The sequence below is a fragment of the Atractosteus spatula genome (genome assembly GCF_055471065.1).
Source record: "Atractosteus spatula isolate fAtrSpa1 chromosome 10 unlocalized genomic scaffold, fAtrSpa1.hap1 SUPER_10_unloc_1, whole genome shotgun sequence".
NCBI classification, from domain to species: domain Eukaryota; kingdom Metazoa; phylum Chordata; class Actinopteri; order Semionotiformes; family Lepisosteidae; genus Atractosteus; species Atractosteus spatula.
The window spans coordinates 1,442,336-1,456,406 of record NW_028296612.1 but is presented as its reverse complement, the minus strand read 5'-3'; the positions used below and the strand labels follow the sequence as shown (position 1 = coordinate 1,456,406).

The 14,071-nt window shown below is 48.8% G+C and overlaps 1 protein-coding gene across 1 annotated transcript; it reads right to left on the bottom strand.

Moving 5' to 3' along the window:
• Positions 1-1,543: 1,543 nt before the first annotated feature.
• Positions 1,544-12,160, bottom strand: LOC148813365 (uncharacterized). The gene is made up of 19 exons (XM_088908312.1): positions 12,123-12,160; positions 11,837-11,993; positions 11,279-11,473; positions 11,015-11,143; positions 10,529-10,633; positions 10,380-10,430; positions 9,478-9,534; positions 7,707-7,793; positions 7,092-7,215; positions 6,812-6,924; positions 6,483-6,536; positions 5,854-5,926; positions 5,583-5,788; positions 5,091-5,276; positions 4,469-4,684; positions 3,262-3,477; positions 2,556-2,741; positions 2,095-2,289; positions 1,544-1,795 (listed from the first exon to the last, which is right to left on the bottom strand). The coding sequence occupies exons 1-19, from the start codon at positions 12,158-12,160 to the stop codon at positions 1,544-1,546; spliced, it is 2,640 nt and encodes an 879-aa protein (XP_088764438.1).
• Between the last annotated feature and the right edge of the window lie 1,911 nt (positions 12,161-14,071).

The window sequence follows — 14,071 nt, the reverse complement described above, 5'->3', positions numbered from 1 at the left end:
AACTGTAGATCTGGGGAGAAGCTACCTTGCACCAGTAAAGTCTCAATTCACAGCTGTAGATCTGGGGAGAAGCTACCCTGCACCAGTGAAGTCTCAATTCACAACTGTAGACCTGAGGAGAAGTTACCCTGCACCAGTGAAGTCTCAATTCACAACTGTAGACCTGAGGAGAAGTTACCCTGCACCAGTGAAGTCTCAATTAATGAAGGCCTGAGGAGAGTTTGTGTTTGTGTATTTCTTTGTTATAGGTGCTGTGAAGCTCTGTAGGGTCATATAAAAGACTCAAACCCACCTGACTGAGCAAAGTGTTTAAGGGCTTGTGCTGGTTTGAGTCTCTGTAACAGGGGAAGGAGAGAAATCCAGATGATTTCTGTTCCCACCACAGCAGGAGGCTGCTGGACAGGGTTCATATCAAGGTCTGTAGGAGAATGTTGGGCACTGTGGACACAGAGAGGGAGTCATCTGCACCAATGGCCTCTAGTGCATATCCAGGAATTTCCTCATTACTGAAAACTCCACCTGGGGCTGTAGCGCCCCCTACTGTTCTGCACGGTGCACAGTGGTTCCAATGTCTGCACTGGTCAGCTGACTGCCTCTGCACCCTGTACCTGTGGTCTCTAGTGAAGAAAAGACACTTGAGGATAAAGAATGGATTCGATAGTCTCTCTGCGGCTCTGGCTCGGGGTTCGAGAGGATGGGTGTCACTGTTCCGGCTTCTTCTTCGTGAAGAACTTGACAATGGCTGACAACGCCCCCACCCCCGCACTAGTTGCCACCCCAACCCCAACCTCCGCAGCAATAATTCCACCGACAATCAGGCCTCCGGCCACACCCGCAGTCGCGGTCAGCACAGATGCGGTCACTATACAGCCCACCTTCACGCCAAACTCGATGTTGTAATTCTGCAGGAACTTCTTACGCTCAGCAGCCATAAACTCTTTATACTCTGTATACTCCTCGAAATACAGTTTGAATTCGATTTGATCCTGCACGCAGTCCAGCAGCTCCTTCTCCTTTCCTTCCACTGTCTCCTTCATCTTGTTTGGAAGTTTCAGCAGTACCTTTTTCTGTGGAAAAGGGGGAGCAAGGTCACTTCAGAGCAAACGGTCATCCCTACATCCTTTGACCTTCCCCCGGACACCTCAGAAATAAGCAAGTGTCTGCCCCGGGACACCCCAAAAACAAGCAGGTCTTTCTCTGGTTGATCTTTCTCTAAGGAAACAGGGCGCAAGGTCGTTTTACAGCAGAGGGCAGCACACTACGTCTTCTGAACTGCTCGCGGCTCACGTCAAGATACCCCAGACACAAGCAGGAGCCCACCTCAAAATACCCCAGACACAAGCAGAAGACACCCCAGTGGAGCCCAGAAGATTACACACACACTGTCACTGACAAACACTCTCTCACATTCACAAACCCTCCCCGTTTCTCACAAACTCTCTCACACCCTCCCCATGTCTCAGACACACACACTCTCTCTCTCATACACACAAACGATCACACACACTCTCTCACACCTTCCAAGTTTCTCTCCCACACTCTCTCACCCTCCCAGTTTCTCACACACACACACACTCACCTGCTCATCCAGAAAGTTGGTGAAGTCCTCCTTTGCCCTCTCAATGATGAAGAGAGTGTATTCCTTCAGGAACTTCTCTCGCTCAGAGCTCAGGAACTGTGAGAGCTCCTGGGAATCCTGTGGACTGACTTTACCCTGCACACAGGCCAGCAGCTCTTTCTCCTTCTGCTCCACAGTCCTCCTCATCCTCAGTGTGGTGTCATACGTGATCGATCTCTGAGGAAACAGAGCACAGGGTCACTTTAGAGCAGAGGGCATCACACTACACCCCCCAAACTGCTCAGGGCTCCCCAGAAACAAGCAGGAGCCCACCCCAAGATACCCCAGACACAAGCAGGAGCCCACCTCAAGATACCCCAGACACAAGCAGGAGCCCACCTCAAGATACCCCAGAAACCAGCAGAAGACACCCCAGTGGAGCCCAGTAGATTACACACACACTGTCACTGACAAACAGTCTCTCACACCTTCCCAGTTTCACACACACACACACACACACACACACACACACACACCTGCTTATTCAGAAAGTCGGTGAATTCCTTCTTCGCCCTCTCAATAAAGAACTTCACTCGCTCAGAGCTCAAGAACTCCGAGAGCTCCTGGAAATCCTGCTGACTGACTTCACCCTGCACACGGTCCAGCAGCTCTTTCTCCTTCAGCTCCACAGTCCTCCTCATCCCCAGTGTGGTGTCATACATCATCAATCTCTGAGGAAACAGAGCACAGGGTCACTTTAGAGCAGAGAGCATCACACTACGCCTCCCAAACTGCTCAGGGCTCCCCAGACACAAGCAGGAGCCCACCTCAAGATACCCCAGACACAAGCAGGAGCCCACCTCAAGATACCCCAGAAACCTACAGAAGACACCCCAGTGGAGCCCAGTAGATTACACACACACTGTCACAGACAAACATTCTCTCACATTCTCAAACCCTCCCTGTTTCTCACACACACGCACACACACCCACTCACCTGCTCATTCAGAAAGTCGGTGAATTCCTTCTTGATGATGAACTTCTCTCGCTCAGAGCTCAAGAACTGAGAGAGCTCCTGGAAATCCTGTGGACTGACTTCACGCTGCACACAGGCCAGCAGCTCTTCCTCCTTCTGTACCACAGTCCTCCTCATCCCCAGTGTGGTGTCATATATGATCGATCTCTAAGGAAACAGCACAGGGTCACTTTAGAGCAGAGGGCATCACACTACACCCCCCAAACTGCTCAGGGCTCCCCAGAAACAAGCAGGAGCCCACCTCAAGATACCCCAGGCACAAGCAGGAGCCCACCTCAAGATACCTCAGAAACCACCAGGAGCTCACCTCAAGATACCTCAGAAACCAGCAGGAGCCCACCTCAAGATACCCCAGACACAAGCAGAAGACACCCCAGTAGAGCCCAGTAGATTACACACACACACACTGTCACTTACAAACACTCTTTCACATTCTCACACCCTCCCTGTTTCTCTCTCACACACACTCTCATCCTCCCAGTTTCTCACACACACACACTCTCACCCTCCCAGTTTCTCACACACACACACTCACTCTCACCCTCCCAGTTTCTCACACACACACTCTCAATCACACACACACACACACACACACACACACACACACACACTCTCACCCTCCCAGTTTCTCACACTGACATACACTCTCACTCACACACACACTCACCTGCTCATTCAAAAAGTTGGTGAAGTCCTCCTTCGCATTCTTGAAGATGAGGAGAGTGTATTCCTTCAGGAACTTCTCTCGCTCAGAGCTCAAGAACTGAGAGATCTCCTGGGAATCCTGCTGACTGACTTCAACCTGCACACGGGCCAGCAGCTCTTTCTCCTTCTGCTCCACATTCCCCTTTATCCCCAGTGTGGTGTCATGCATGATCGTTCTCTGAGGAAACAGAGCACAGGGTCACTTTAGAGCAGAGGGCATCACACTACACCCCCCAAACTGCTCAGGGCTCCCCAGAAACAAGCAGGAGCCCACCTCAAGATACCCCAGAAACCAGCAGGAGCTCACCTCAACATACCCCAGAAACCAGCAGGAGACCACCCAAAGATACCCCAGAAACCAGCAGAAGACACCCCAGTGGAGCCCAGTAGATTACACACACACTGTCACTGACACGCTTTCACATTCACAACCCCTCCCTGTTTCTCTCACACACGCTCTTTCACACACACACTCTCACACCCTCCCCATTTCTCTCTCACACACTCTCTCTCTCACACCCTTCCCATTTCTCTCTCACCGTCTCACACACACACACTCTCATACACACAAACGATCACACACACTCTCTCACACCTTACAAGTTTCTCTCCCACACTCTCACACCCTTCCCATTTCTCACACAAACACACACTCTCTCACCCTCCCAGTTTCTCTCACACACACACACTCACCTGCTCATTCAGAAAGTCGGTGAATTCCTTCTTGATGATGAACTTCTCTCGCTCAGAGCTCAGGAACTGTGAGAGCTCCTGGAAATCCTCCTGACTGACTTCACCCGTCAAACGGCCCAGCAGCTCTTCCTCCTTCTGTATCATAGTCCTCCTCATCCCCTGTGTGCAGTTGTGAATGATCCTTCTCTGAGGAAACAGAGCACAGGGTCATTTTAGAACAGAGGGCATCACACTATGCCCCCCAAACTGCTCAAGGCTCCCCAGAAACAAGAAGGAGCCCACTTCAAGATAACCCAGACACAAGCAGGAGCCCACCTCAAGACACCCCAGAAACCAGCAGAAGACACCCCAGTGGAGCCCAGTAGATTACACACACACTGTCACTGACAAAAACTCTCTCACATTCACAACCCCTCCCTGTTTCTCACACATACATACTCTCTCACCCTCCCAGTTTCTCACACACACACACTCACCTGCTTATTCAGAAAGTTGATGAATTCTTTCTTCGTCTTCTCAATAATGAGGAGAGTGTATTCCTTCAGGAACTTCACTCGCTCAGAGCTCAAGAACTGTGAGAGCTCCTGGAAATCCTGCGGACTGACTTCACCCTGCACACAGGCCAGCAGCTCTTTCTCCTTCTGCTCCACATTCCCCTTTATCCCCAGTGTGGGGTCGTGCATATTCTTTCTCTGAGGAAACAGAGCACAGGGTCACTTTAGAGCAGAGGGCATCACACTACACCCCCCAGACTGCTCAGGGCTCCCCAGAAACAAGCAGGAGCCCACCTCAAGATACCCCAGACACAAGCTGAAGACACCCCAGTGGAGCCCAGTAGCTTACACACACACTGTCACTGACAAACACTCTCTCACATTCACAACCCCTCCCTGTTTCTCTCACACACACTCTTTCACACACACACTCTCACACCCTCCGTTTCTCACATACACTCTCTCTTTAATACACACAAATGATGACACACACTCTCTCACACCTTACAAAGTTTCTCTCCCACACTCTCACACCCTTCCCATTTCTCACACAAACACACACACTCCCTCAACCTCCCAGTTTCTCTCACACACACACACTCACCTGCTCATTCAGAAAGTCGGTGAATTCCTTCTTGATGATGAACTTCTCTCGCTCAGAGCTCAAGAACTGTGAGAGCTCCTGGAAATCCTGCTGACTGACTTCACCCTGCACACGGTCCAGCAGCTCTTTCTCCTTCAGCTCCACAGTCCTCCTCATCCTCAGTGTGGTGTCATACATGATCGATCTCTGAGGAAACGGAGCACAGGGTCACTTTAGAGCAGAGAGCATCACACTACGCCCCCCAAACTGCTCAGGGCTCCCCAGAAACAAGCAGGAGCCCACCTCAAGATACCCCAGACACAAGCAGGAGCCCACCTCAAGATACCCCAGACGCAAGCAGGAGCCCACCTCAAGATACCCAAGACGCAAGCCGGAGCCCACCTCAAGATACCCCAGACGCAAGCAGAAGACACCCCAGTGGAGCCCAGTAGATTACACACACACACTGTCACTGAGAAACACTCTCACACCCTCCCAGTTTCTCACACACACACACTCATTCAGAAAGTTGGTGAAGTCCTCCTTCACCCTCTTGATGATGAGGAGATTGTATTCCTTCAGGAACTTCTCTTGCTCAGAGCTCAAGAACTGTGAGAGCTCCTGGGAATCCTGTGGACTGACTTCACCCTGCACACAGGCCAGCAGCTCTTCCTCCTTCTGTACCACAGTCCTCCTCATCCCCTGTGTGAGGTCAGGCGCTCAAACACACACATATGTACACACACTCTCACACCCTAATACTTACATCCTTTGTCTCACACACACACCCTTACCTGCTCACTCAGAAAGATGGTGAACTCCAGCTTCAGCTGCTGGATAGTGAGCAGGTTGATGAGCTGGGGGAGGAAGCAAAGGGGTTACAGATAGAACTGATACTGATACAAGTATTCTGGAATCAAAGACGCCCAGAAACATGTTTCAAGGAGTAATCTACCCTGACAGGCTGAAGGAACTCTTTAGTCTGAAGGGAGTGTCTCACATTGACAGGCTGGAGGACCTGAGTCTCTTGAGTCTGAAGGGAGGGTCTCACGCTGACAGGCTGGAGGAACTGAGTCTCTTTAGTCTGAAGGGAGTGTTCCGCACTGACAGGCTGGAGGAACTGAGGCTCTTTAGTCTGAAGGGAGGGTCTCACGCTGACAGGCTGGAGGAACTGAGTCTCTTTAGTCTGAAGGGAGTGTCGCACACTGACAGGCTGGAGGAACTGAGTCTCTTTAGTCTGAAGGGAGTGTCGCACACTGACAGGCTGGAGGAACTGAGTCTCTTTAGTCTGAAGGGAGTGTCTCACACTGACAGGCTGAAGGAACTGAGTCTCCTTATTCTCAATGAACTGAAGACGGCAACAGAGAAAGGATTAAAAGATTTTCTGGGTCAGCAGGAAAGAGAGAGACTCACCTCTGCAGGAGAGGAAATTCTGTAGTTGCTTTTCAGAATCACATGTGCCATCATCTACAGAGAAAATAAGGTAAGTGAGGCTTCACTGGGCTTAACTCTTTCTGTGACAATTCATTCTCAACAACTGACAGAAACCACATAAGAACAGCTGATTGTTCGCATCACCCTGTACACACTGTATGACTTGTAGTTTACTGCACTGTACTGTGTTTCTACCATGATCTCACTGGGCTTTACAGCACTGTACTGGTTTCTACGCTGCTCTTTGAGGTGTTGTACCCTAGTGGTGTAGTGATGGATGTTGATTGGTTCAGTGAATAATGTCTTACCTTGAATTTCCCTGCCAGTGTCTTTCCTGTCACGGTTGACCGTGTCGTCTGCAGGACCTGGCCAATGTGGTTGATGAACTCTTTCAGGCAGTGCTGAAACTGTTCATCCATTTCTTAGAAACACACAACAAGGAAACAGATGAGTCAACTGAAGATCTTGAAGCTCTATAGTCTTGAGCTTAGACTGGACTACTAGGGGATCTAATTTTCACAGCTCAACACCGCCTCCCTGTGGCTCCTCAGTGACACTGCTCTGGGAGTGGAGCTGTCTGGTTTTTACCTCGCATGGTTCCCTGTTGGCTCCAAAGCAGTTTGTTCCCAGGGAAGGGCATAAGGTGACAGCGTGGCCTCTTCTCCTTGAGGATCCTCAGAGCCTGCTTGTTTGTCCCAGACTCCTCCAGGCGCTGAAAGCACAGACAGACATGTCGACTCAGGAAAGGGGTAGGATGCCAGCCCTCTGTGTCTGAAACAATACAGGTCTCAACCTGAAGGAACTGAGTCTCTTTAGTCTGAGTGGGGTGTCCCACACTGACAGGCGGGAGTAACTGAGTCTCTTTCGTCTGAAGGGAGTGTCCCACACTGACAGGCTGGAGGAATGGAGTCTCTTTAGTCTGAGTGGAGTGTCCCACACTGACAGGCGGGAGGAACTGAGTCTCTTTAGTCTGAAGGGAGTGTCCCACACTGACAGGCCGGAGAAACTGAGTTTCTTTAGTCTTAGTGGAGTGTCCCACACTGACAGGCTGGAGGAACTGAGTCTCTTCAGTCTGTGGCCTGTAGTGGCCTTTAGGTGGCACTGTTGCAGCTCCTGATCAGTCTAGAGAATCAGTACCTATCTTTCTTTCTCAGTACAGGTCAGGGCTATATATATATATAAGGTCCATAGTACTTCTCCTACCTGGATGATTCTCTCCAGGTGTTGGGATCCTCCAGACTGTCCAAATTCCTGAGTTTGTGTCCAGTCCCGCACCAAGAACTCAAATCCCTTTATTAGAGATTGAGAAAGATCTCATATCAGCTCACCTTACAAAGTCATGAAATCTTATCTAGCTCTATAGAAGAGCCTCTGTCAGCTCAAGTAATAACACGTGCATGAGAATGATTGAAATCCTTCTTGTCCCAAGAGATTGATTAGCTTAATCAATACTCTGAGTGAATTCTGACTGCTGTTATGATGCCTGCAAATCTGCTTTCTTCCAAGTGGACACTGCATGCCTTAGTAAACTGGTATTGCTCATTAAATCCACCAGCTGCCTATGAGTCTGCCTACGAGTCTGCTACATACCCTCAATTACTTGTGTTTTATTTCAATCCTGTCTCTCCTCTCCCTGCCCTGTTGTCCTCAACACAATAACCTCTTCAAACCCTTATAAGACAATCAGACAGCACAGACACCGCCCTGGTCAAAGTCCCTAACAATCTGTTTATGGCTTCAGACTCTGTTTCTCTTCCTATCCTTATACTTCTAGAGTTCAGTGCTGCTTTCGTCACTGTTAACCATGATATCTTACTCTCTCATGTTGAGACTGTTTGCAGTTTCTGACACTGCTCCCAAATGGTTCAGGTCTTATCTGATTCTGGGGGGTCTCTACTATTCAGCATTGACCTGTATCTACGTGGTCAATTATTAAGATCACATGGTCTGATCTATCATTTCTACGCTGATGATGCTTAAAGCTATATCTGTACTAAGCCTGACACTGAAGTGGCTGTCTCTGCACTGACTGCATCTCTAATAGAAAAGCCTGGGTGACTCTAAATTTCCTTAGCTTAAACTACAACAAGACTGAAGTCATGCTGCTCAGCACCTGTGTACTACTATGGTAAAGCCAGTGTAGTAGCCCTATCTGTGGACAGCGCTGTGCTTGAATTTTAATCAAAATTGAAGAATTTAGGAGTGCCCTAGCTTGACTTCCTGATCAGGTGCAAAAGTGATCACATTACTCCTATCCTGGAGTCCCTGCACTGGCTTCCTGTCAGGTTTCACATCAACTTCAAAATCCTCCTGCTCACCTATAAGGCTCTGCATGGCCTGGCACCTCAGTACCTGTCTGAGCTATCATCGCCCTACTCCCCACCTCGCAACCTTCGCTCTTCAAATTCTGCTCTCCTGACTGTCCCTCCAAGCCCATCTACACTCTAGGGGTGACAAGGCCTCTCCTGCTCTGCCCCAGAGCTCTGGAAATGTATCCCCAAGTACATCAGAAAATCACACTCCCTGATTACTTACTTTTACTTAATTAGTGACTACTGCTGCACCTCGAACCACCTGTCTTACTTATTTGTTATTTTATATACTTTGTCATTTGCTTATAATGGTTTTCTAAAGTTAAGAACTTTGAGATGATACTTTTAAAACATGCTACATAAAATAAAGTAGTTCAGGTGGGGGAGCTGCGTCAGCATGTGTAGGCTGCAAAGGAACAAGTAACAGGTTTATTCCCAGCTGAAAAGAGAAGAGAGAAAACAGAAACGTTTCTTCTCTTTTCAGCCTGGAATTAACCTATTACTTCTTCCTTTACAGAAAATAGGGTTAATTTAAATTTATAGGTAAAAGTTTATTATAACATGATATTTGTACATGTCCAGGTAAGAGAGACATCACCTGGTTTGCAGGTGATAAAACAGATTTGATCTTTTTTGTGTTCACTGAAGAGTAAAGTTCGTACCTGAAAATGCCGCAGGTCAAAGGCGCCTCCCCCCTTTTCTACCACAAGATGCAGCAGCTGCAAACAGAGTAAACACAGGCCATCCGTGTGTCAGAGGCAGGCAGAGACAGAGAGAGACAGCCATCGGTTCTCTCTATTAAAACTGTCTGTAATTGCAGAGTTAATTATCTCTGTTTTGGCAACAGTGTAATTTACCACTCATGGCAATAATCCTGAGACAATTTGAACCTGTCAGACAGTCTGATAGAGACACAGGCACTCATAAAAACAAAGATGGATGCACATATAAAACAAATACAAATACAATCATATACTGTACTGTACTGCAGACCCTGCATTGGGCGGAGTGGTGGCTCTGTGGCTCAGGATCTGCGCCTGTGACTGGGAGGTTGCTGGTTCAAATGCTGCAGCCAACAGAGAAATCGTACTCCGTTGGGCCCCTGAGCTAGGCCCTTAACCCCAGCTGTTCCAGGGGTGCTGCACAATGGCTGACCCTGTGCTCTGACCCCCAGCATCTCTCCCTGTCTGTGTCTGATGGAGAGCAAGCTGGAGTATGCAAAAAGATGAATTCCTAACGCAAGAAACTGTATAGGGGCTAATAAAGCAATATTATCATTAACATTTTCATTATTGGGAAAGATGGGACTGGCCTACTGGTATAGCCGTGTGAGGGAAACCAGGCAGCACAGAGCATCACACACAACAGCACCTCGAGTCATGCAGTGCTGCGCTCATGCCATATGTCACCAGCAGGGGGCGAACTCACACCCCGGTCCACAGTCCCAGCTGAAGGACCTGTGATACCGAGAGGCTCCCGGTTTCAGCCCTCAGCTGCACCACAGCTCCCTTGCGCAGGTGCTGCACGGCACATCGGGGGATAAGACCGCAGCCGGGTGCTGTACCTCCAGGTAGTCCAGGTCTGTTGTCGTCACATCAGAGGGAACGTTGAAGATCTGGGAGAGAGGACAGGGGGGGAAACGTGAGCTCTCTGGGACGCAGCAAGGGGCTCACAGTCACCCCGGAAGGTGGGACAAGGCCCCACTATTCTCACCACGTGCGAGCTGAGAAAGACGCTCAGGGCACACAGCTTCACGCTCAGCTCCACCTCCCGCGACAGATCCACGGAGCCCTCAGTGTCCACCAGGAAGACAGCCAACTGGACAGAGGGGACAGAGACAGAGTGTTCAGAGCAGAACTGCAGTGGTCATCTGTCTCCCCCCTCCCCTCCAGTACCAAGACACAGCTGGAAGAGCTTTACACAAAGGGTGGGGGGAGTGTGGAGCAAGCTGCCCAGCCAATGGCTCAATGACCTAAACCTTCCCACTCTTGAGCAGAGAACGGTTTCTGGTTTGTCACACAGATGCCCCGAGTGTGGACAAGGGGGTCCCAGGGGCTGGTGAGGGGCAGAAGAGCTCTTGTTCCTGCCTGTTCAGGATGCCTGCAGGGTCTGTGAAAGACTGAGTTGGACCAGCACCTGTCTGAGCCATAGAGTCGTACCCCCTACAACAGAAAAATTCCCAGCTCGGACGGTGCTTGCCTTGCCCTCCTGCGTCTCCAGGAACAGAGGCTGGCTCCAGATGAACACACCCTTTGTCATGGTCTCAGTTCCAGGCCGCCACTCGAACCCTTGCAGAGGCTCATCGTCACTCATCCTGTCCCACTTGTCCTGAGTTCACAAGAAAGGGAGCTTTGACAACCATGGTCATAAGACCCTGCTTTACACAGAGAGTGTTGGGGGTGGGATGTCAGAGCCCTAAGACCCTGCTTTACACAGAGAGTGGAGGGGGTGGGGTGCTCTCACCATGTTAGACAGCTTGCGCAAGAGGTAGTTGAGGAGGAAGGACTTGCCCTTCCTCCTCTCCCCGACAATAGACACCACGCAGACCGGAGTCTCCCTCACATCTGGGCGCAGGAAGCACTGCCGAAGCACATCCTCTTGGAACAGGAGGCAGCCGTCAGGCCTGGCCTGGACCAGCTGAATGGGCCTGCCAGGGCCCTGGAGGTGGAACACATTTAAAACTGAGACCAGGAGGCATTTAACTTTACACAGAGGGTAGTGGGAGTGTGGAGCAGAGTGCTGATGCTCACTGGAAGGGCACCTCTGATATTACCCTGGTTAGAGTGCTTGCCACTGCACGAGGATCACAGGTCAGTTAATGTCCACCCATCCCACGGTGTACACTGTGCACCTGCAACACCAGGATTCCCCAGCAGGGCGGCGCAAGAGCATCTGGGTTTCAAAATGCCCCCTGTAGCCTGGTTGGCAGGCTGTTGGCGTCAAGTCTTCTCTCAAGAAGAGACCCAGCTTTCCATAAGCCAGCCTCTGTGTCACCAAACAGAAAACAATATCACAACTCACCTCCTCTCTCCTGATTGTACTTGTGAACTCGTGTTCACACTGCATAATTACAGGCCTGGAGGAACTGCCCAAGGAGCTGGAGCACTGAGGCTCAGACAGCAGGGGGCTCTCTCCTTCCTTCTGCTCAAGCTCAGGAATCAGGCAGTCTAAAGACGTGCTGGAGCAGAGGAGAGAGAGACCGAGACGTGATCAGAGCCACTCCAGAGCCAAAGACAGCACAGGACTTGAATGGCCGGACCAGCTGTCCTGGACCTGAGATGCATTTGAGTTTAAATCATAATAGTACCTTCTCTCCCACAGGCTCTGAGAATTAGAATTGCCCATGACTGCTGTCCCAAGTCACAATAATCCTGTTTAGACAAAGAAAAAACAGGAACAAGGACCAATTCAAGCATGACTGCATAAATAAATACACACAATGACAGATGAGAGCAGTGTAACACGCAGTATCAATCACACACCGACAGATCAGAGCATGGTAACACACAGTACTGATCACACACTAACAGCTGAGAGCACTGTAACACACACAGTATCAATCACACACTGATAGATCAGAGCAGGGTAACACACAGTAGCAATCACACACTGACAGCTCAGAGCAGTGTAACACACAGTATCAATCACACACTGACAGATCAGAGCAGGGTAACACACAGTACTCGTCACACACTGACAGATCAGAGCAGGGTAACACACAGTACTCATCACACACTGACAGATCAGAGCAGTGTAACACATAGTACTGATCACATATTGACAGATCAGAGCAGGGTAACAGTATCAATCACACACTGACAGATCAGAGCAGTGTAACACACCGTAGCAATCACACACTGGCAGATAAGAACAGTGTAACACACAGTACTGATCACACACTAACAGATCAGAGCAGTGTAACACACAGTAGCAATCACACACTGACAGATCAGAGCAGGGTAACACACAGTACTGATCACACACTGACAGCTCAGAGCAGTGTAACACACAGTACTGATCACACACTGACAGATCAGAGCAGGGTAACACACAGTACTCATCACACACTGACAGATCAGAGCAGGGTAACACAGTATCAATCACACACTGACAGATCAGAGCAGTGTAACACACAGTACTGATCACACACTGACAGATCAGAGCAGGGTAACACACAGTACTCATCACACACTGACAGATCAGAGCAGGGTAACACAGTATCAATCACACACTGACAGATCAGAGCAGGGTAACAGTATCAATCACACACTGACAGATCAGAGCAGTGTAACACACAGTACTGATCACACACTGACAGATCAGAGCAGGGTAACACACAGTACTCATCACACACTGACAGATCAGAGCAGGGAAACAGTATCAATCAGTGATCTTGTATCTTATATTACCTGTTTCTGTCCTGCTTCTGTCCTGGTTATTGTTGTAAAAGGCGGCTCTACAAAATATTAAAATGTGGGGACTGAATATTTATACAAACTTATTTCAGTTTTTTTTATTTTTCTTAAGAATATTTCCTAACCTAAAACAGTGTCAAATTAAAATGTATTTCTAAATTGGTCAAGGGTATTTATTTAGAAATACATTCAAACTTGTACATTTTTCATTCCTAGGCAGTATTTTCAATAACCCCTTGTAACATTGTTACATCAGTAAATTTTAGCCTGAAGTTGTTTTGGCCATTACTCACGGCAACGCTGTATTAGAAAAAAAAAAACATTTCATTTCTACTTACATCTGCGACAGATCAGTCCAGGTTGTAGTCATGTGTGTAACCATTATGAAAAAGGTTTTGTTTTTGTTTTTTTCATGTTTTTCAAGCATTCACCTCAAAATATGTTTTTGTCAGATTACTTTATGTACTTTATTACGACTGTATAACACAACTAAAACACCTGAAGAAGGCTTCACGGCCGAAACGTTGTGCGTTTTCTTTCTTCTCTTTTCAGCAGAGAATAAACCTATTACTTCTTCCAAAGCACTTCATTGCCGACAACACCGCTGTATGTCGCACTGTTCGTGCATTGATCAATAAATAAACCCTGATTGATTGATTGATTTCAATTAGAACACGTCAATAAATATCGCAGTGGATGAATACAATCTTACCAGCTGTTCCAACACTCCTGGTGATTCCTGAAGACTCACAGTACCTCACAAATCCGTAACGTCTGGCCTCCGGTTATCGACTCAGCCACCTCCTCCCTCAGTTTGTTAACTCGGACTCGTTAATCCACC